General features: G+C 40.9%; 1 protein-coding gene across 1 annotated transcript in view; it reads left to right on the forward strand.

The window, feature by feature from the left end:
• The window catches only part of dync2h1 (dynein cytoplasmic 2 heavy chain 1), a 98426-nt gene that overhangs the window by 14503 nt on the left and 62460 nt on the right, over window positions 1-21463 (forward strand). Inside the window, exons 29-54 of the mRNA XM_069688999.1 lie at window positions 429-497; window positions 745-899; window positions 1337-1469; window positions 1569-1686; window positions 1861-1973; window positions 2121-2234; window positions 2501-2651; window positions 5768-5973; window positions 7457-7639; window positions 7908-8090; window positions 8422-8645; window positions 9003-9118; window positions 11855-12054; window positions 12290-12421; window positions 12659-12791; window positions 13027-13234; window positions 13350-13479; window positions 13882-14037; window positions 14230-14489; window positions 15803-16049; window positions 16261-16412; window positions 16560-16704; window positions 17870-17972; window positions 19452-19616; window positions 20241-20365; window positions 20836-21084. Coding sequence (XP_069545100.1) covers window positions 429-497; window positions 745-899; window positions 1337-1469; window positions 1569-1686; window positions 1861-1973; window positions 2121-2234; window positions 2501-2651; window positions 5768-5973; window positions 7457-7639; window positions 7908-8090; window positions 8422-8645; window positions 9003-9118; window positions 11855-12054; window positions 12290-12421; window positions 12659-12791; window positions 13027-13234; window positions 13350-13479; window positions 13882-14037; window positions 14230-14489; window positions 15803-16049; window positions 16261-16412; window positions 16560-16704; window positions 17870-17972; window positions 19452-19616; window positions 20241-20365; window positions 20836-21084 — 4170 coding nt within the window. The remainder of the gene's footprint in view (window positions 1-428; window positions 498-744; window positions 900-1336; window positions 1470-1568; window positions 1687-1860; window positions 1974-2120; window positions 2235-2500; window positions 2652-5767; window positions 5974-7456; window positions 7640-7907; window positions 8091-8421; window positions 8646-9002; window positions 9119-11854; window positions 12055-12289; window positions 12422-12658; window positions 12792-13026; window positions 13235-13349; window positions 13480-13881; window positions 14038-14229; window positions 14490-15802; window positions 16050-16260; window positions 16413-16559; window positions 16705-17869; window positions 17973-19451; window positions 19617-20240; window positions 20366-20835; window positions 21085-21463) is intronic.

A 21463-nucleotide genomic window follows, 5' to 3' on the forward strand; every position in this document is an offset into this window, starting at 1 on the left:
ACTGTTTTAAAATTTGATCAGTACAGTTTATTTTAACTGGTTATCCAACTTGGTTTTAATATCAACACTTTGACCATAACCCACTTTGTTCAAAGCAGATGGGATTCACGTGAGGGAGAAGGGTGTCTAACTGGCTCACAGCATCGGCCTTTGGTTTTCAGTACCTGACAAATATTATCTTTTATTTGTTTTAGGCCAAAACACTAGTTTCTAATAATCCTGTCATCTGTAGTAGAAGCCATCATGACCCCCCTCCTGCACATAATACATCTGAAAAGATTTGGTCAATTAAGAGAGTTAACTTGGAGGGAGTGCGTGGAAGGCACAACAATGTTTTCAGGAAAATGCAGAAATATCTACTGATACCATTAAATGAAATCACAAGGATTAGCAAACTTGAGCTTTATCGCCACTGTCTGCCCATCCAGGTGGGAGATAACCGCTGTCTGCTGCAGTCTCTGAAAGACTCTCCCTACTACCGCAGCTTCCAGGACAAGGTCGGGTCAAAAAGCTTCAATCTATGAATACATTTTCAGAATCTTTATGTACTTTGTTTGTATTTTTGGGAAACATAGCTTCCCTCTGACTTTGTTTAATAAAAACCATAGTATATGTAACCTAATCAAATGAAATGTTGTTATTTTGTACTGGTGCATATTTTTTTTAATGTGCCACAAATCAAGATCTACTCCTTAATGAAGCAACACTAAGTGATGTTACTGTATGTACTTTGTGTACATCCAGGTCAGTCTGTGGGAGGTTCGACTTTCAGACTTAGATGAGTACCTGCTCAGTCTGAACGCCATCCAGAGACGCTGGGTTTATCTGGAGCCCATTTTTGGACGAGGAGCATTGCCCCGAGAGGAGGCCCGTTTCAAACGGGTCGATGAAGACTTCAGGTACTGCGAGTGTGTGTGACCGTAAATGCTGACATCCAGAGAGCTTTTACTCATTAATGCCAAACTGGGTGTCCTTAAAATAAGGCAGGTCATACTTACTTGTGACATTTGAGGAAATGATTGCTCAGTCCCAGAAATTCATCGTGTAAATTAAAGTATTATCAGTTGGATGTTAATATTAAACACAGATTAAATCTTAAAGTTGCCTTTCAAACACTCAGTCAGTGTTTCAGCCCATATCTTCTGTCAAATACTTTAGCTGTTCATCTATATCCTGAATGGAGTTAATTTCTCCTTGCTGCACAGCATCTGTGTTTATGATGCACGTTTATTACAGTTAATAATCAGTTCTTGAGGGAGAAATTAACAATTACATTTTTTATTGTTGATAGATTTTATGCACAGTAACACAAATACTTTCTCTGCATGCGTAACAGGTCTATAATGTCAGACATCCAGAGGGACAACAGGGTCATCTCCCTGAGCTCAAGGGCTGGCATCAGAAGCTCCCTGGTCACCATACTGGATCAGCTGCAGCGCTGCCAGAAGTCACTCAATGAGTTCCTGGAGGTACACACACATTTCTCTGTGCAAAAACATGACCACTTTATTGCATGGGCTACAAGCATCCCAACTTCTTTGTTGATGTGTTTTGTTTGATCATTGTAGGAGAAGCGTTCTGCTTTCCCACGGTTCTATTTCATTGGAGATGATGATCTGTTAGAGATTCTTGGACAGGCAACAAACCCAAATGTCATTCAGTCACACCTCAAGAAACTCTTTGCAGGTCAGAGACCACATTTTAATTTTGCTCTAATCTCAGCTCTGTTGTTTGTTGTGCTCCACTGTCTTTTGTTTTCTTCTCCCCCGTTCCTCTCTCCACTCTTACTTGTATTGCTCCGATCATAGCACATATTCTGTTGCAGAGTGAAAGTAATCAGCATACGTGTTATCTGTGCAGGCATCCACAGCGTTGTGTTTGATGAACAGAGCCAGCACATTATTGCCATGTGTTCTTTGGAGGGAGAAGTAGTGCCACTCAGAAATCTTGTACGCATTTCCAGCCTCGTGGAGGTAAAGCTGTCCTGGAGACTTTTGCTTGAATGTACAGCCTGTACATTCAGCGTTGGATGGATGTTTGAAGTATATTGTATTTATGTTAGGGGCTTCATACATTCTCTTTATTTGTGGCTGTGCATAAAATATGTATCTCCTTTCTAGGTGTGGTTGAGTGAGCTGTCCGTGGAAATGAAGGAGACTCTGAAGCACCTGCTGTATGAATGCGTGTTAGCAGTGAAGAAAGGGGAAGTGGACCCCTCATGCTATCCATCACAGGTGATGTTTTTAAGATAAACAGTTTTTTTTTTCCCAATATTCATCCGAAGCTTGTGATGTGTGATGTGTGATTCAGCTGTTGTAAATTGTTATTTATATTTCTTTAATATTATTACTTTGTTCAAATTTAAATCCTAGATTACTCGTGTATGAAATCCATTGCTTTCTCAGTCTTACAATACTGTGACCTGGGAACATAACTCATAGCAACTCTTTATTAAATGCTAACGGACTTTAGTAATGAAATCATTTGATTTCTGGTGTAGATTCTGTGTCTGGCTGAGCAAATCCAGTTTACTGAAGATGTGGAAAGAGCTTTAAAAGAGCAAAATTTGCATCAGCTGGAGATTGAGCTTAATGGCAAATTGGCACACTACACTACTGTGGACACCAGCTCTGATGACAACTCGAACACAGGTAGGACCTGTGTTTGTGTGCATGCATTTAATTTAGAGTTTCTGTGTCCTTTCCAACTGGTTTAAGTTCTCCCAGAATTTCAGAAAATACTGTACCAAATGTTAGACTTTTTAATCACTTCTAGTTGACCGACAAGCTGGGCCACAGTTTGTTCATTACAGGATGAAAAATAAATATTGAAGGTAAAATGCAATTTTCAACCAACAGCAGGAATTTAGGGAAACAGATATCCTGAAAACTATCAATGAAACAAACAACGCATTTAACACATGGTTATTTAACTCAAAGCTCCAGTCTCCCTGACTGATGACTTTATTTTAATTTGATATCTGAAGTATTTTTTTCAGTCTCTTAATTATTTGCAGTACACAAGCCAATGTACTGACTTTAAAGATATTAGCTGTACCTAATGACTTTGTCTCTTATCTATATCTCTACATTCATAAAGTGGAAAGACAACCTCAGGATTATATATATATATTTTTTTTTCAAGTTTGCTCTGCCTTTACCTGAATTTATGGTTTCTAGAGAGAATGAACATTTGTGACAACTCATCTACTCGATGAGTTTGTATAAGAACATGGTGCCTCTAAAATTTGCTCCACGTTCAGTCTTAGTAGGCAATTGTTTTCCAACATGTTAGCCATGTCAACTAAATATAAACTGAATATAGTAGTGGCTATGTAGTTATAGCTGTGAACCTCAACTTCTTTTTGATGTTCTTCTGACCCCTAGTGGTCATAAATCAACTAATTTGTAACCATTCACGTAAGCTGTTGGCATGTTCACATTTCATACTTCAATAAAAAATAGCTAATGATGGTTGGAGTGGTGTTAAAGACCAACACCAATTTTGGGTAGTGTGTTACTTTAAGCCAGAGTGGACTCCTTTCACATATTCAAGTACATACACAACATCCTCACCTCATTCCTAAAGTTTTCTCAGCTGTATACTTTATATTCCTGTATTGTTAATCACTGAACTCTGATCATAATCTGGGATGTCATTCAACATGCAAAGGTTAAAACAATGTCTGATGATAGACTGGCACACAAACAGTAACAATGTCTGCTTTGTTTTTAAGAAGTCTTGAAGTATTTGAATCGATTTTCCGCAAACTAAATACATGATAGGCCTATTCATTTGTGCGGCAGACTGCTCAGCCCTTTGTTGCTTCTTTTATTTTCTGATAATACTCTTAACATTGGCCCTTCTTTGTGACTGCTCTTTTAAAAAATTGCTACTTGACACTTGCACTTTCTTCCACTATCAGACTCCCTTCTGTGTTGTTAATGATTACACTTTAATCAGAATCTTGGGTTGTTACTTAAGACTGAGAGATTAATGCCAAATCACTGCTCTTGTGTGAATCTCTTCACAGCCAGTGAGACGCAAGAGGCTGCAGAGGGGCAGAACAGTTTAAAGTTGTAGCTGGCAGGCTAATTTAATGACCTGGGGCTGAAGATATGGGTACATAAAGCGTGACGGCTGAGTTTTTCCTAAGAACTTGCATTTGCAAAAAGGACTTTAAATTTAAGTCAAGATTTCTTATTCATGCATGAGATGAAAAGCTCCGCCATAACCCTGGTTGTGGCATCATTTCACGGGACACTGCTGCCAAATTCCAAAGCTCTCACAGAATGTATCATTGAAAAGCTCTGCAGAGTAATACTGTTTTTTTTAGAAAGTCAGACAGCTGTAACATGTCAGCATGACACTGAAAGAGACAATCATATGTTTAAAGATGATATGCCTCATTTTGTTAATGTCTTGGTGTCATACTTGAAATAGCAGTAATTTCCATGATATATCATTAAATTACTGGCTCTTCTAAAACAACCAGGTAGCTGAAGAGGCTGTAGAGTGGTGGTACTAATTAGAGCAGCTACAGTAATGGCAAGAAGGATAATCTAATTAGCCAATCTCCATAAATGGGCCATCAACCACAAGGAGAGTAGGGTGCTAGCGGCTCTTTAGCATAGTGACGAGAGAGTGGCATTAAATATGGCAAGGTATTTTGTATTCTTCTAGTGCCAGGCCTAATATCAGTATCAATATGGAAGCAGCTTTAAGAAGATAGCATTTCAACTGTAATTATAATTGACAAAATCAAATCCCAACTTCAGAGAAGTAGTCGATAGAGAAGATTTGATTCAAAGATCTAGGCTTAAAAGTTTGTCTGAAAAGTTCTTTTGGTTCAGACCAACTGGATTTTTGGTGTGGTCGGGCAGTAAAAAATAATTCTTTTGATTATTTATAAGTCATTAGACGGCAAGTATACAAACATTTATATTAGACTATGTACGTAACAGTTCAATTCTTTACTATATTTTATTCCTTATTTATTTTTTCATCTGTGAAAATTTTTTTCTCAAACTACCTCAGGTATAACATAACTAGAGCTTCTGGACAAAACGGTGACTATGACCATTTCAAAATTGCTTCAAGTGCATTTCTCAGCAGTCATATGACATTTAAACCAGCACTAGTCACTATTACTTTCCAGAATATCATTGTGGCTCTATACATTCCTGACAAAGGTTTCTGAATTGTGTTTTTATGTCCAAGTTACCGCATACAATTGAAAAATTCCACCCAAGATGTCAGGTTTGTTTACACTAAGTGGTCCCAATTATTCCTGTCACCTATCAATCTTGAATTTTTACTTTTAACACCTCCCCTTACTCCTTCCAAATGGAGACTATTTTAATGGCAACATAAGATATTGCCATTCCATCTGCTTACAATTAAAGTCCACTATCTGTTCACAGTAAAGTAGCTTAAAGAGTGCCAGGCAGAGTTCTCACGACCAGTTTATGCCAATCCCAAAACATGGAATAAAATAGTAATGACAAAATTATTGAAATATTGATGACAGTTTTGCTTTGAAGAAATAAGGCTTTAAAGAGGCGCACACAGTGCTCTATGTAGTGTATTACAAAAGTTTGTTCACTATGTGCTTTGTTATTTTTAATCACAAATGCAAAATATTTTTGGTGTAGTTGAATCCAGTTTTCTACACTTAAAGATGATCCTCTTTTCCAGTCAAAGTTTGTTATTGGTGTAACTTTAAAGATTCTGCCATCCTGATAGCCACGCATGTCTCCCTGTACAGAGTCCAGTGTCCTGCAGCTGAAGCTGAAGGCCTTGATCCTGCATATCATCCATAACATCAGTGTCGTGAAGCAACTTAACCAGGCAGGAGTTACTAGTACGGACGCCTGGGCCTGGAAGAAGCAGCTTCGCTTCTACATGGAACCAGACAAATGCTGCAACATCCATATGGTGGATGCACAATTCAGCTATACTTATGAATACCAGGTGTGTTGGCATGCGTATCTACAGCTTGATACTCTGACGGACAGTCCAAAACACTCGAGGTTCGCTGCAGAAAACCTTTATTACAAAACAAAGATTTTGTTTGAATATATAATTATATTGAATATAAATCAAGACAAAAAGTTTGGAAGTTATTGCAAAGAGTCCAAAGCAAAAGTTAAATCTGATTACTTGGTATCATTTAGTTTAAATTGACTTGAAAGACAGGAAAGCATTATACATTTTCAACAGGCATTAGTGTGTAATTTTCAATCAGAAAATATGTATGGATACAGTGAAACTTACTTCCAAAGAATTGTTCAAATTCAAGCCGGTGAGCACAATACAAAAGCAGTGGCCAAAGTCCTGGCTGGTTCCAAAGCTGTCAAGACACTGAGAAGGAAACAGAACTTTGGGACTACTCCCGCTTAAGCTCAAAGAGACAAAATCCTGTGATCGTGCAGACTGTGAGTAGATATACTGAGATGGTTGATTGGAAGAGTGGCTGCAGGTGAGCAGAATGGGTAACTTTGTGCAGATGAGGTGGGCGAGGCAGGAGACCGGGCACAGGAGGAGAGGGGGACTGGGGACCTCTGTTGGGCGGAGGGAACTAACAGGGAACTAACTGAAAGGCAGAAAAATAGAAAGCCAAAACCATGACATGACCAGATCCATTTCATTCTTTGTAGATTGACTTATTGATAAATTGGCTCACATTCATGTTTCACACATCATTCAGCAACTAGTAACCCTTGCTATATAATCAAATTCTCTGTGTGATTTGTATGTATTTTAATGGCAGTTAATCAACAACATGTTAGAAGTATTTTTTTTTTTACCAAACTTGGATAAATAAACTTGGCACATGCTAGACATACCCTAGTCACTTAGTACGGTACAGTATGACACAAGGTGCTGTTTGGCAGCAGTATATTTACTCAACCCAAACAAATCAATAATTCCATCATAGATCGTCGTATATCTGTGCATCGGTGTGATGCTGCAAACACCAAGATTGTCTTTCTTCAATACACAAATTCTGTGCCTTCTCAAGCACTTCCACTGATGAGTAGTCTAAAATGGTTTCAGGGAATTTGAATGGTACCGAATCTTGTCATTCACTCTCAGAAATATTTTCCTATCTCAGGTATGTATTTGAACTTTTTTTTTTTTTTTTTTTTACCTTTTGGGGGCACTGTTTATGCAGAGATAAGAAGCAGTGAAGATACCTTGTGGTATTTCCCCTCTGCAGTTCTCTGCAAAGCTCGACTCAGTCTTACTCTTTTCCTCTTTCTTTGCCTGTCCCTTATTTGTTTTTCATTCCTTTCCTTCTTCATCCATTGTCTGTAAACTTCCCTTTATCCTCTGCTGGACTCTTTCCACCTCTCTTGTGCCCCTCCGCTCATATCTTTTCTTCTGTCTGACCATCGGCACTTTCCCCCCTGTCTTTATCACCAACTTTCTTCTCTATCTTACTCCATCCCAGGGGAATGCGGCTAAGCTGGTGCACACGCCACTGACTGATAAGTGCTACCTGACTCTGACCCAGGCCATGAAGATGGGGCTCGGGGGGAACCCCTATGGGCCGGCAGGAACCGGCAAGACTGAGTCGGTCAAAGCCTTGGGGGGGCTGTTCGGACGCCAGGTGCTGGTATTCAACTGTGATGAGGTACAAAGACGCTTCTCCTGCGACTGGGAAAGTTTTAAAATTTTAAACTTTCGACACTTTGTCAGCCAAGACGTTATAGTAGAAAGATAAACACGTGTGCAATATGCAAGTCGGACTAATGCTTACAGTGGGAATAAACATACCGGAGGAACACGTGTTGTATGTGCAGTAGTAGACAGACACTGACCTCCTGATTTCTACACACGCAACATGATTGGTGATTGAGAACACGCAACGAGATCTCTCTTTGTTTTTGTGTGTTTTTCAGGGTATCGATGTGAAGTCAATGGGACGAATCTTTGTGGGGTTGGTGAAGTGCGGAGCATGGGGCTGCTTTGACGAGTTTAACCGTTTAGAGGAAGCGGTGCTGTCTGCAGTTTCCATGCAGATTCAGGCCATTCAAGACTCCTTGAAACATCACAAGAACATATGTGAACTGCTGGGGAAGGAGGTCAGAAAGTAGAAATAAAAATGTGTTTTTAAGTACTGATGCCAAATACACTATTACTCACTATTTCTCATGCCCAGTTTTTGTCTCTTTGATACTCCTCCTCCGTTATATCTTTCTGTTTAATTCACTGGCTTGTGACATGATGCAAGCTTTTACCTTCATCCATAAGTTAAATCGGTCTTTCAAAGAATCAGTCACTTATTTATTCATCCACAGTGGAAGAATTATTTTGGCTATTTTTCAAAAAGCAATCAATCAGACTATATTCTTGCTAATAGAACACACATCTTACCATTAAGTAAAACTTTTTCTTCTTCTTATCATCTTCCAGGTTGAATTGGACCCAAACTCTGGGGTTTTCATCACATTGAACCCGGCAGGAAAAGGCTACGGAGGCCGACAGAAACTCCCAGACAACCTGAAGCAGCTGTTCAGGCCTGTGGCCATGAGCAGGCCAGACAACGAGCTCATTGCTGAAGTCATCCTCTACTCCGAGGGCTTCAAAAATGGAGAAACACTGGGACGTAAACTTGTTGCAATTTTCAATTTGGCCAGGTGATATAACGTGGTGTCTTTTTTGGTTTGGATTAGAACCGAGGAAGTAGGACTGTAAAGTTTATTACACTGTCCATAAACTTATCCCCAGAATATGAAATAGTCTGCCTGTGTCACCTGTGCGGCCTTTTTGTCTCTGAGTAACTGAGTGGTGTTTTTTGTGTGTTTCAAATGGAATCATACAAACCCTGTGTTTAAATTATTTGAAATGATCTATTCTGCCACTAGGGTCTATTGTAGTCTATTGATTTTGTAGATGAATCCTCTACCTCACAACCCTGAGTGCCACAGCCAGACCTACTGTCAATAGAAAGTGTGTGAGTATGTGTGAAAATGTGCCTGTATTTGTCTGTCCAGGGAGTTGTTGACTCCCCAGCAGCACTATGACTGGGGTTTGCGTGCTCTAAAGACGGTGCTGAAGGCCTGTGGCAGTCTCCTGCAGCAACAGAGGAGGAGTCATGACAAGGACAAGAGTAAGACCCCCTCTGGCTGTTTTTCTATTTTAACGTACTATATCTCTCAGGCATTTTTTCTTTTCCAATATTGAAGCGTGAGAGGAAAGTTAGAGGAAAGTGGATGCATCCTTGGACTCTTATCTCTGGTCATATTCTTTGCTGGCAAAAGTACACAGTAACAAAACCTGTACACATGTGTGGGGCAAACATATATGAAAGGAGATTTGACAAATGTAACTACTACAGAGCCAGAGGATCTATTGATAGACAGACACTGCATCACTAGGTTTTTAATTTCATACCATTTAGGCCTAACAAGGCTGGCTTTCAGTCTAGCCAAACACAACAGCAGATCATTTGACTGATGATTTTTTTTCTGTCTGAAATTGAAGTTGTGCTAATCAGTGAAATCATTTGGTTTGAACTATGAGTGAAAATGAGAACTTAAATGAGGGAGCTGTGCACAATCCGGTAAATTGCCTCCAGCCACTTGACTCAACCTTGATTGAGACTACAAATTCCTCAGTACCTCAGGATATTGAACTTTGCTGTAAAGCATTTTTTTTTATAGTGTTGCTGAACACACTTAATGGGTTGTGAGTCTTCGCAGTGACGATGATGGAAAGCGGTATTGGTGATTTGAATGAGAATTCCTTAATGCTTCATACATAGGTGGAAAAAAAAATAAATGAAGTCATTCAAGTCAATCAAGTAACACAAAGGACTAAAAATGTACATGCAATGGTGTTTCAGATCAAAACATGTCTGTGGGTAGGTTTAAAAAACACATTTGTACATATCATTTTGTCATTTTGAGTTATTTGTATGTTTCTAGAGAATTGGATTATAGGTCGTTGTATTATAATTCAGGGCACAAATTCACAGACAAGTGATGTTTAAAATCTAGATGTGCTAACTAACCAGCAATGACCACAGATGACATTTAGCCACTGCCTCAGGGATACACAGAAGATTATAACGATCTGAAAAGCAAGACTGTTCAATAACCAGCAGATACCTGATTCATACGTCAGCTGACTGCCGAGCATGAGCCCTCAAATCTATTGAACTGAATTCCTTCAAAATCAAACTATTTAATCAATTATAACATTTAAAGTATGTGATTGTTGACAACTGATTTGTGTGCTTGCGGCAAATTATAAAGACAGTACAGACATAACTATGCTGCCATATAACAAAAAAATAAAACAAATGCAGACAGCCATAAACTAATTGAAGTGGATCGACCTTCAATAACTTTTTCCATATTCATTATTTCAGTGAAAATAGCCAATCTGTGTTTATAGTTTGAATAAAAGTTACAGTTTAAAAGTTCATCATTATTTGTAGTATTTAAGAACATCTTTATTGTCAGAACAGCTTGTTTTAAAACCTGCTGGACTTTTGACCTCTTAACGTGTCATCCATCTCTAAGCATCGTGGAAGTAGATGAAATTAAGCCAGAAATCCCGACTCAGCTTTTTATAATAAAACAATCCTAACTATTCCACTTCAGGTATTTTTACAAACAGTCAATAATCTGAAAACTTGCTTTTTGGCCATTTGTTCAAAGTGTCTCTTCAATGTGTCCCCTGAGAAGTGCTGAAACTGCTGTACTGATAGCAACCTTCAGACCTGAGAGGCTGGAAGTTGTGGAGCTGAGGGAAAGGATTAGAGGATAAGGTGATGGATGATGGTTTGGAGATGCTTATCCTGTACCCAACAGGGGCATGCTATGAAATGGCTTTTTGATCTGTGCCCCTTTGTGTGGGTATCTGTTGGAAGCAGTTTGATAAACACTATGCATCAAAAGGCTCTATTGACCAGCCCTTTCTCTATACACGTGCTGTCCTCGCCCTTCTAATCCTCTAATACAGATACGCCTTCAATTGACATTTAGCCCAAATGCTCCCCTAAAAACTTTTCCTCCCTGGGCTTTTTCACTCATTTGTACTTTTGTCCTCCGTTCTCTCGTTCCCAAACACTTTGCCAGAGTTCTGTTGTTTACCTCTTCAGTATCTCTTTCCCCTCCTCCTTCCTCTTCTTCCTGACCTGTTGTTAGCTCTCTCTCTGATACCTAGCTGTCGATGTTGCTCTCATCCCGCTCATTCTCACTCGCTGCCCTCGGTTTCTCACCCCCATCTCCTCTTCATGTATCTGCTTTTCAATCCTTTACCCCCCCCCCGCCCCTCCTCTCTTAATTTTCCTCTCTGCCTTTTCTTGACTCTTTCCCCCTCTCTCTCTCTTTCAAATCCTTCTGTTCCACCTCCCAACCTTTATCTGTCCAACACACACTCACACGGAGACATAGACACACCATGTCTGTCGATGAGTCCCCAAGGTTTGCTTGTGTTTGTCTCTGTGTAGTCTGGCCAAGTGTTCCTCTCTGCTGTGGAAAAAAAACAAAAAAACATTTGTGCCTGCAGGGAAGGCCGGCATTGTTGGAAGAGAGAACAGAAGTATTGACAAACTCTTAAATAATGACAGGCTTTGGTAATTAGCTCATTTTTAACCAGTGACCTGTGCAAGAACAAAGCAAATAATGACTGGACAAGCTGACTTTCATAACCTTGTTTTGTATTCTTCTCCATCGAGCATGTATTGTATTATTTCATAGCTCTACATATAGTCTTTTTTCACCAGTATAAAGCATCTTTAGAATTTCAATCATATCCTTATTGAAGTACTTCTTACATGCGTATCCTATTTGGGATTAGAATGGAATTTAAATTAATCTCTTTCATCTTCATACAGTTCAGGAGAGTAGCCTGGTGGTGCAGGCGCTGAGACTGAACACCATGTCCAAGCTGACGTTTGCCGATAGCTCTCGTTTTGATGCTCTGGTCAGTGATGTCTTCTCGGGGGTTAGCTTCACCGATGTGGAGGACCAGATACTAATGCAGGCATTGGAACAAGTCTACAAGGAAGCACAACTTGAACTCATACCCAACCAGGTTTGTCTAAGAAGACATCTGTCATTTATATGCTAAACATACGCATATTATTGTCATGATGTGAACTGGAATTCGGCCAGCTTTTTGGATATTCTGCAGGGAGTCGTTTATATTAACAACGAGGCAACTGTGAATTGTTTGTTAGAAAGACAGTAGAAAAAAACAGTAAAAAAAAATAAAATAAAATAAAAAAATACCTACAACAATTAAATCGATTGATTGCTGACTGTTGCAGCTGAAGAAGGCATTGGAGCTGAATGAACAGCTGAGGCAACGAATGGGTGTAGTCATCGTAGGGCCAAGCGGAGCAGGCAAGTCTACACTCTGGAGGATGCTCAGGGCTGCTCTCAGCAAGACAGGCAAAGGGGTGAGTAAAGAGACAAACCCCCTACTGGATTTTCAATTGTCCATACTCCCACCTAATTTAACAGTAACCTTGAAAGAATATATAAAAAAAATACTGTAAGGCTTGCATTCCAGCATTATTAGCATATAAAACAGCATGAAAAGCGTTATTTGAAAGTCTATGCGTCAGTTAAAAAAAAAAAAATGTTCCCAGCATGGGGTGTCATCTTGCTGATGCTGTATGCTGCTGTTTTTGCAGGTGAAGCAGTACACAATGAATCCCAAGGCCATGCCCAGACAACAGCTCTTGGGACACATAGACATGGACACCAGAGAATGGGCTGATGGGGTCCTCACACACAGTGCCAGGAGTGTGGTCAGAGAGCCACAGGGTAAGAGGCACACACCACTCGCATGGCACAGATAGGCCACTGACAGCCAGACTTTTGACCATGAGGATGGTTTGGTCCACATTATTGCCCACTTTGGCTGGAAAAGTTCTTGCACTACACCCGATACACACAGCAAGGACTGAACAAAGTCATCTTTGAGTGGTTTATATATGTTGTCCTCAGCATTGTAATTTATGTACATGTATAGTGGTCACGTATATGTCTTTTTGTGTAGAGGTGAACTCCTGGATTGTTTGTGATGGCGACATTGACCCCGAGTGGATTGAGAGTCTGAACTCGGTGCTCGATGATAATCGGCTGTTAACCATGCCTTCCGGAGAACGCATCCAGTTCGGACCCAATGTTAACTTCCTGTTTGAGACCCACGACCTTAGCTGTGCCTCACCAGCCACCATATCCCGCATGGGCATGATCTTTCTCAGGTCAGTCAGCCTAAGCAGACAAAGTTTTAAATGTTTATGTCTACCCAATTCCATATTTTCCTAATGTTTCTCTCCCTGTTGTTTTACCTCCTTTCATTCTTACTTTTACCTTAAGTGATGAGGACATTGATGTGGGTGCTTTGGTGAAGTCATGGTTGAGGGTTCAGCCAGAAGAGTGTCGCGGTAACCTAGAAAACTGGCTGGGAGACTACTTCCAAAGAGCTCTGGACTGGGTCCTCAAACAGGTAACATTTTCCCCCATCCTACAGTCAAACTGTTTCATTGTGCTGAATTTGACATTCACAGCTTGAAGTTTTTTCTTTGATGCTGAAACAGTGCTGTAATGATTTGACAAGCACGAAACAAACTGCGGCAAAATATCTGGCTTTCTGAATTACCTGCACTTACACTGACCAATGTTTACCATAATGTATTGAATTGCTAACATACAAGTGTGATAAAGTCACAGAAATCACTTTTGACAAACCAGCTGGCTCAATGAACAAACACAGTTATCATATCCTGCTTAAAATGCAATAATGCTTACATATTTGTTTCTCTTCTTCTCAACCCATTCATTCCAAAATCTTTATAAATATTGGATTCAAACTTGCATACCCAATATTTTTCTTCTCTCCTGACATTAGAATGACTTTGTGGTGGAAACTAGTCTGGTGGGCACAGTGTTCAATTGTCTGTCGCACCTCAGCGCTGTGACAGAGAGAGGTCAGTTCATCGTTGGTCTTCTTAGAGGCATGGGAGGGAACCTCAACGTCAAAACACGACAGGAGTTTGCCAAAGAGGTGAGGACCCCTGTGTTCGTTGAACGGGCAGAGAGTGGCTATTTTAGGATTTAAATTTGATTCGTTTGTCGACATGAAAGGTTTCTTGCAAAGTCGAAAATAATTGTTACTGATGGAAAAATTGAAGGACGGGTCATCAGTCAAGAAAGAAACACAACTTTATGTGTGGCATTTTTCTTTGTGCTTCTGTAGTTGCTGAGCTGGGCTAGGGAAACCCCCCCGGACAGCAGAAAACCACTGGACACCTACTATGACTCTGACAGTGGCCATCTAGCAGCCTATACGTTCCAGCGTCCCGAGGGTCTCACGCTGGAACAGTTCTCTCATACACACATGCTACCTGTCATTGAGACTCCAGGCATGCAGAGAGGTCTTCAATCTTTTTCCCCGTGGCTCACCGCTCAGCACAGGCAGCCCTTCATGGTGGTAGGGCCGGAGGGTTGTGGAAAGGGGTAATTATCCATGCATTACAAATGCGTGCACACACACAGAGTGACAATTTGCATAATCATAAACAGAGGGGGTGTTTGCACAAACACTTTTATGTACATGGAGACACTGTGCATAAAAATTCCAAGCAGACCTGAAAATGTTCAATTGAAAACTCATTAACTCACTGCATAGCTGTGATTGCTGAGTAACAATTACATTCCCTTACATTAACCTAATTTATCAACATAGCTGTGATTGTTTAATATCTTTTGTCAAACGGTCATTTGTGTAAACGATTTAAGTAGGCACAATCCCACACAAGCTTCATGTTGGTCTTCCTGCAGAAAAAGTGTTGGCGAGTTGACAGTGGAAGAGTGTGCGTTACGGATTGTGCGACAGAGGCTCTCAAATGTGGACCCTCAAAATGACACCATCATACAATCAACACTGAAATCAAAGCAGCTTTTAAGCTAGACTTGACCTTTTTTGTAAAGGCACTGACAACCCAGAATAAGGATCGGATCCGCGGGTGCATGTGGCCCGGTTTTATGCGCTCAGGCTCGAGTTCACACACTGAGTCGCTGCCTCAGAAGTAATTGCGTGCCTCCCTAGGGGTTTGAAGATCGAGGGTCACTCTGTTTGCCTTTTATACTTCAGTTGAGTCTGTCTCAGTCCTTCCTCTCCTCTCCTCTCCTCTCCTCTCCTCTCCTCTCCTCCTCTCCTCTCCTCTCCTCTCCTCTCCTCTCCTCTCCTCTCTTCTCTTCTCTTCTCTTCTTCTCCTCTCCTCTCCTGTCCTGTCCTCCTCCTGTCCTGTCCTCGCTGCCTTGTCTTGCCTCACTTCGCCTGAAAGGTCACTGTGCCAGTGAAGCACTGGGTTGGTCAGTTTATTCTTCTGATGAAAGAACATGTAATTAATTTCCACAGACATATCCTGTAATGAGTGTTCACACACACACACACACACACACACACACACACACACACACACACACACACACACACACACACACACACACACACACACACACACACACACACACACACACACACACACACACACACACACACACACACACACACACACACACCATTTTACTTTCTCTGTTTTCACTTTCTCATAAAATGTCACCCTTTGCCTTTGGGTCTGTTCTGACAAACACTGTTCTTGAGATGCTAAGGGGCCTGAACATGTATGAAACTGAGCTGTGTAAAAGTTAGAACATTTGGCCATTCGGCTGAAACATCACCAACCCTGTGAGATCACGTCTCACCACACAAACTGTGAGTGCCTGTGTATTTCTTGACCTTTTTCTACACATTGTTTTCCGTCCAGCATGCTCCTGCGCTACGCCTTCTCTCGGCTGCGTTCCACCCAGGTCGCTGTGGTTCACTGTAGTGCCCAGACCTCGTCTCGCCACGTCCTACAGAAGCTCAGCCAGACATGCCTGTTGCTCAGCTCCAACACCGGCCGGGTGTTCCGACCCAAGGACTGTGAGAACCTGGTCCTTTACTTAAAAGACATCAACTTACCCAAACCGGACAAGTGGGGGACCAGCAACCTTACTGCCTTCCTGCAACAGGTAGAGAGGATATAAAAAGACACATGGATAAGCAAACAAATTAGTGAATGGTCGGATGAAGTATAGCTTTGATCCCAGTGCCCACCCTCAGAAGCTCAGAATATAATGTGCTTTCTTTTACTTCAGCAGAATATACTGCATCTGAAATGATTTCAACTTGAAAAACAATAAGAAACAGGGACATCTCTTCTTTACTCGGTCTCTCCTTCAGGTGTTGACATATAAGGGATTCTATGATGAGAATCTGGAGTGGGTGAGTCTTGAGAACATTCAGGTGGTGGCCTCGATGTCAACAGGGGGAGCTGTCGGCAGCCATTCACTCACCTCCCGCTTCTCCTCTATCGTACGCATCTGCACCATAGAGTAAGTATGGAGAAAGCACTAAATCACCAAATTGCAGTAGCGTAGCACTTTGCCATTCATTTATTCACATGCAGTAATTCTCTTTTCAAACATCGCTCCTCATTTCTCTCCATTTATCTGTTTCTCTGCTTCTTTGACTGCCCTTAGCTATCCAGACAGGGAGCAGCTGCAGACTATCTACTCTGCTTACCTGCAACCAGTTCTCCAGCATAGCCTGGGCAGCCAGGCAGCCTGGGCCAGCACAGGGAAAACACACCAGCTGGCTGGCTCTCTAGTGCAGCTCTATGAGCAGGTATTGAATGTCATGGGGCGATCATTCATTTTCATTTTCTAATTGCGATAAAATGCAATTTTATCGTTAATTGTGATTTACATATTGCTTGCATAGGGTGAATGGAAAATCAAGTTATATTGTTTATATTGGTAAAAAGTTGTTTCATTTTATTTTCAAATATGAAGGAACATTTAAATGTCAAACATATTTTCCATTCTTATTTCAATATGGTCATAGAACGCCAATATGAGTATTTGAAAATGCAAACGCAAGTTGGGTTATTGCATTTTTGTTTTAATTTTTACTCTACACACAGTTGTCGGAAATTATGTTATTGTGAAATTGTATTTTCAGTTTACATTACCATTTTGATATGTCCCCTATAGGCTTCCATATTAGAGACTCTGATTTGAATTTATGGAGTTCCACATTAAAATTCACGCTTGTTCCACAGCAGAGAGAAAGCTCACAAATCCTGACAGATAAACATGATCAGGAAAGAAACCACTACACCCATATTCAGCAAAACAGCACTGCCCAAAATGCCTTAAAAGCAAGTATCCTTTTATCCCGGGATACCGGTTGAGTTCTCATCGGCGTTTCCATACATTATGTTACAGATTCTTATGCATAGCATAACACGGCACCAAGTGATGACCTTGCTCAGAGAGTGAGGATGTCAGGTGTTTTCGTTCAATGAGATGATAATCAGGTGTCAGTGGGTGTCCTGTTTTGTTTCAAGAACAGCAATCTGTCAAAATCTGAGCTTCACAACACAGGTTTGTTGAAGTGCATCATGGCACAAACAAAGGAGATTTCTGATGTTGTCAGAAAAAGAGTTGTTGACGCTCATCACCTCACTCTATTTTCACTGTCATTTTCAAATTTGCTGCTAATCCCAGAGGTTCACATACCTTGGCCACTCACATAAATATAATGATTAAATAAATGACCAAGTATAATGTTTTTGTCTTATTGTTTACAACGTAACTGGGTTTTCTTTATCTACTTTTAGGACTTATGTTCAAAGCTGATGTTTTAGGTCAGATTGCAGAAATATAGAAAATTGTAAAGGGTTAACAAATTTTGAAGCACCACTATAAGTATTATTATTGTCCAATTAATCTATACCCTGTAGAATAGAAACATTTTCATCTTTCTCTGTTTGTTTCTGTCCTCTCAGGTGAAAGCCAAGTTTACAGTGGATGACCACAGCCACTACCTGTTTACCCCCTGTATTCTCACAGAGTGGGTCCTCAGCCTACTGCGGTACGACCTCACTGCAGGTAACCTAGACCACGTGCACACACACATATATGTGTGGGCTCTGATGCACATTTTTAGAGACACTGCTGTATGCAAACAAAAACAGAAAGTTGAAATTAATGACCCACTGGAGTCCTTGCATAGAAATATTTTGCTGAGTCACACGAAGCATTATTAATTCAGTTTTGATCCCAGAATCAAGAAGACATCCACGCGTGGCTTAGTTTCTTGTCAGTATCCTTTCAGCGCAGAGCTGTTTCCAACTCTCACCTTTTCCTTCATCCTGTCCCCCCCCATCTCTCTCTCCTCAATTCCTCTGTCACTTGTCTGTCTCTTCCTTTTTTTTCTTTCTTTTTTTTCTTATTCTCTCCCTCTGCTGTTCTTTCATCTCTCTCTCTGTCCCTCTTTCTCTCCCTCTGCAATGTGTTCCTGCTGTGATAGTGAGTCCAATCATTTATTTTAATTAAACACGTCAGCGGACAAACTTCTCTTTTCCTATACTCATCATTTTTTTTTTTTAACTTACTCTTACTTCTTTCTCCTTTTCCCCTTCCTTGCTGCTTACCTTCTTTCTGTATGTAAAAACCTTTTCACTTTGTATTTATTCTGTGAAAGTGTTGATGTTTGTGCATGTGAGTGAGTTTGAGTGTGCATGTGATCACATAAATATCGTATTTCTGTGGCTCTGTATGACTGTTGACTTCAGCCCTTTCAGTATAATGTGACAACCTTTTGATAGCACTTGCCAATGAGACCACAAATCTAGCTTTTGAGTCTGAAAAGTAAAGCCAATGCGGAATTGCCATTTTTCCATTAATTAGATATTAGGCATCAAAGAGTGGTATTTTTTGGGGGGGCGTGTCTTATTTGATTGACAGCCCTGGGATTCAGTCAGGTTTCCGTTATAGGTGGGCGGCCACATTGCGTCTCAGTCAGATCGAATCAGATCCATCTCTTGCTTTTTCCCAGCTCCTCCAAATATGGTCACTTCCACCTCCAAAAAAAAAAATCAAGATTGTGACAGACAAAATTCCAAACTTGAGGCTTCAAAATGGCAGCTAACAAGCCAATTGGTCATGTTGCGGCTTCGGGGGAATTTAGCACATTAACCTGCAATGTGCTTTTGTCTAGCCTCGTCCTGTCAAAATTAGCCCTCTGACTAATGTTAAGCCCTGAATCCAAGTGTAAATACTTTGTCTCTGTCTGTCCTTTATGACACCTAAGCAACCGTGATATAAATGGACAGACCACAACGTTTGCATTGTATGTGCGATATGTTAGAATTAAAAAAGTTCTTTCTCCTCAGATTCATTGAAATTTGGTTTCAAATGACCTCAGTGTTTAAATTAGCTTCTTGACTGAGGTCAAGGCCCTGATCAGAAATAATTCAAACAAAATCAGCAAGTCTCATGTTTTGTATAAATGTGTGCAGGTTGTATTATATTCTTTTGAGTATTAATCCAAATAGCTGTGTGTTTTTCTCTTTTGTTCCCTTTTAGGTCAATCTAATGTGACAGACAGCCTGTTGGAGGTGGTGGCATACGAGGCCCGGAGGCTCCTCAGAGACCGGCTGGTTTCCTCCAAAGATCTTCACACCTTTGACAACATCCTCTCCTCCATCATACGGGGCGACTGGGGCTCTGACGCTCTGGAAAACATGACTGGTATGAGATAGCACTATCTTTGCATCAGCATGAGCTCATCCATTCCTCCATCCCTCCATCCCTCCATCCCTCCATCCATCCCTCCCTCCCTCCCTCCATCCCTCCATCCCTCCATCCATCCATCCATCCATCCATCCATCCATCCATCCATCCATCCATCCATCCATCCATCCATCCCTCCCTCCCTCCCTCCCTCCCTCCCTCCCTCCCTCCATCCATCCATCCATCCATCCATCCATCCATCCATCCATCCATCCATCCATCCATCCATCCCTCCCTCCCTCCCTCCATCCCTCCTTCCCTAGCATCACTTTTTGACATTATCTCAGAATCCTGTATCCCAGAATTTGGCAGCTGCCAGTGATTGGACAGACAGAGCACTACTTTGCAAGTGTGACAGCTTTTAGATACAAATGCATTTTAAACTTATATCCATGCAACTAGCAGCTTCTTCAAAGACACAGAAATAGTAATACAATCACACCCCTTTGATTGGAAGAGGAACGCCACCTCTACAGTGCTCATATTTTTGTGTATTGTGCCTTTCAGACAGCCTCCATGTCATTTGATGTGCACACATGTGGGTATGCTGCTATTAGTCTGTAATGTTTGTCCTGTCTGCAGATGGCTTTTATGTGACGTGGGGAGCCTCTGAAGGGGCTCTGATAGCTCCAGGCCAGTCTCTCCCTGCTCATGGGAAACAACTGGGACGCCTGGATTCTGCTGACCTAAAACAAGTTATACAGAAGGTATGCAGTGAGCAACTGTTGTGTGTTCAGGCTTGTTGATTAACTATGCACACATACATATGTGTTTGCAGTACAGTAAGTGTATTTTTAACACTGAAAATGTTGCTTTTATTGTAATGTGTAATGAATGTATTCTCCCTATCTCTATAACAATACAACTACACAAGAGCTAAATCTGCATAATGAGAACTATTGTTTTGATATATTGCTGATAAAACATTTATGTTTTCTCATTTATTTTAAATTTGTTTGAATGCACTGGCTTTATGCTCTGTCGGCGAAATATGGACACAGCGGTATTGCAAATTTGCCATAATAATTCCAAGACTCCTTTTATCTGCTACTGCTTTGATCTTTCTAGCTCATCCTTGTGGTTGTGTCTCTTTGTATTTTCAAATGTTCCTTACATTGTATTGATTGAAGTGTCTATTTTGTACCTCCTCACCTGTTCATCCCTTCTCTTCCCCTAGGGAGTAACACTGTACAGTCGTGATAACAGAGAGCTGGATCTTCTCCTGTTCTGGGAAGTGTGTGACTTTGTGTCCAGGGTGGATCGGGTCCTCAGCCGACCTGGTGGCTCTCTGCTTCTGGCAGGACGGAGTGGAGTGGGTCGGCACACCGCCACATGCCTGGTGTCACACATGCATGGCTACACATTGTTCACTCCTAAAATCCATCGTGGTTATTCTCTTAAGCATTTCAACAGTGATCTCAAGATGGTGAGAATGGATTACTTTGAGATTAAGATTTTATTTGCTTAACTAGTTCATAATCATATTATACCTTTGAGCTATTTGATTGTGGTGATAGCCATAGTCGGAGGCATTATCTTTTAGGGTTGTCTCGCTTTCCGACTGCATGTATGTTCCGTTGTCATTAGCGTGATAGCGAAAGAACATCTCAAGGGAATTTCTTTAAATTCGGCACAAAGGTTCACTCGGGCCAAAGGATGAAATGACTAGATTTTGGGGGTCAAAAGTCAAGGTCATTATGACCTTATATTGACCCATTCTCGGTGAGTGTAATATCTCAAGAACAGATTTGGCATTAACATTCAATGGACCTCAAGGGGTAAAATGTGAAGCTGGGGGTGAGAGG

Source organism: Brachyistius frenatus, unplaced genomic scaffold (assembly GCF_029030835.1).
Source record: "Brachyistius frenatus isolate BFR_SWC_R1_liver_20210118 unplaced genomic scaffold, ASM2903083v1 Contig_1, whole genome shotgun sequence".
NCBI classification, from domain to species: domain Eukaryota; kingdom Metazoa; phylum Chordata; class Actinopteri; family Embiotocidae; genus Brachyistius; species Brachyistius frenatus.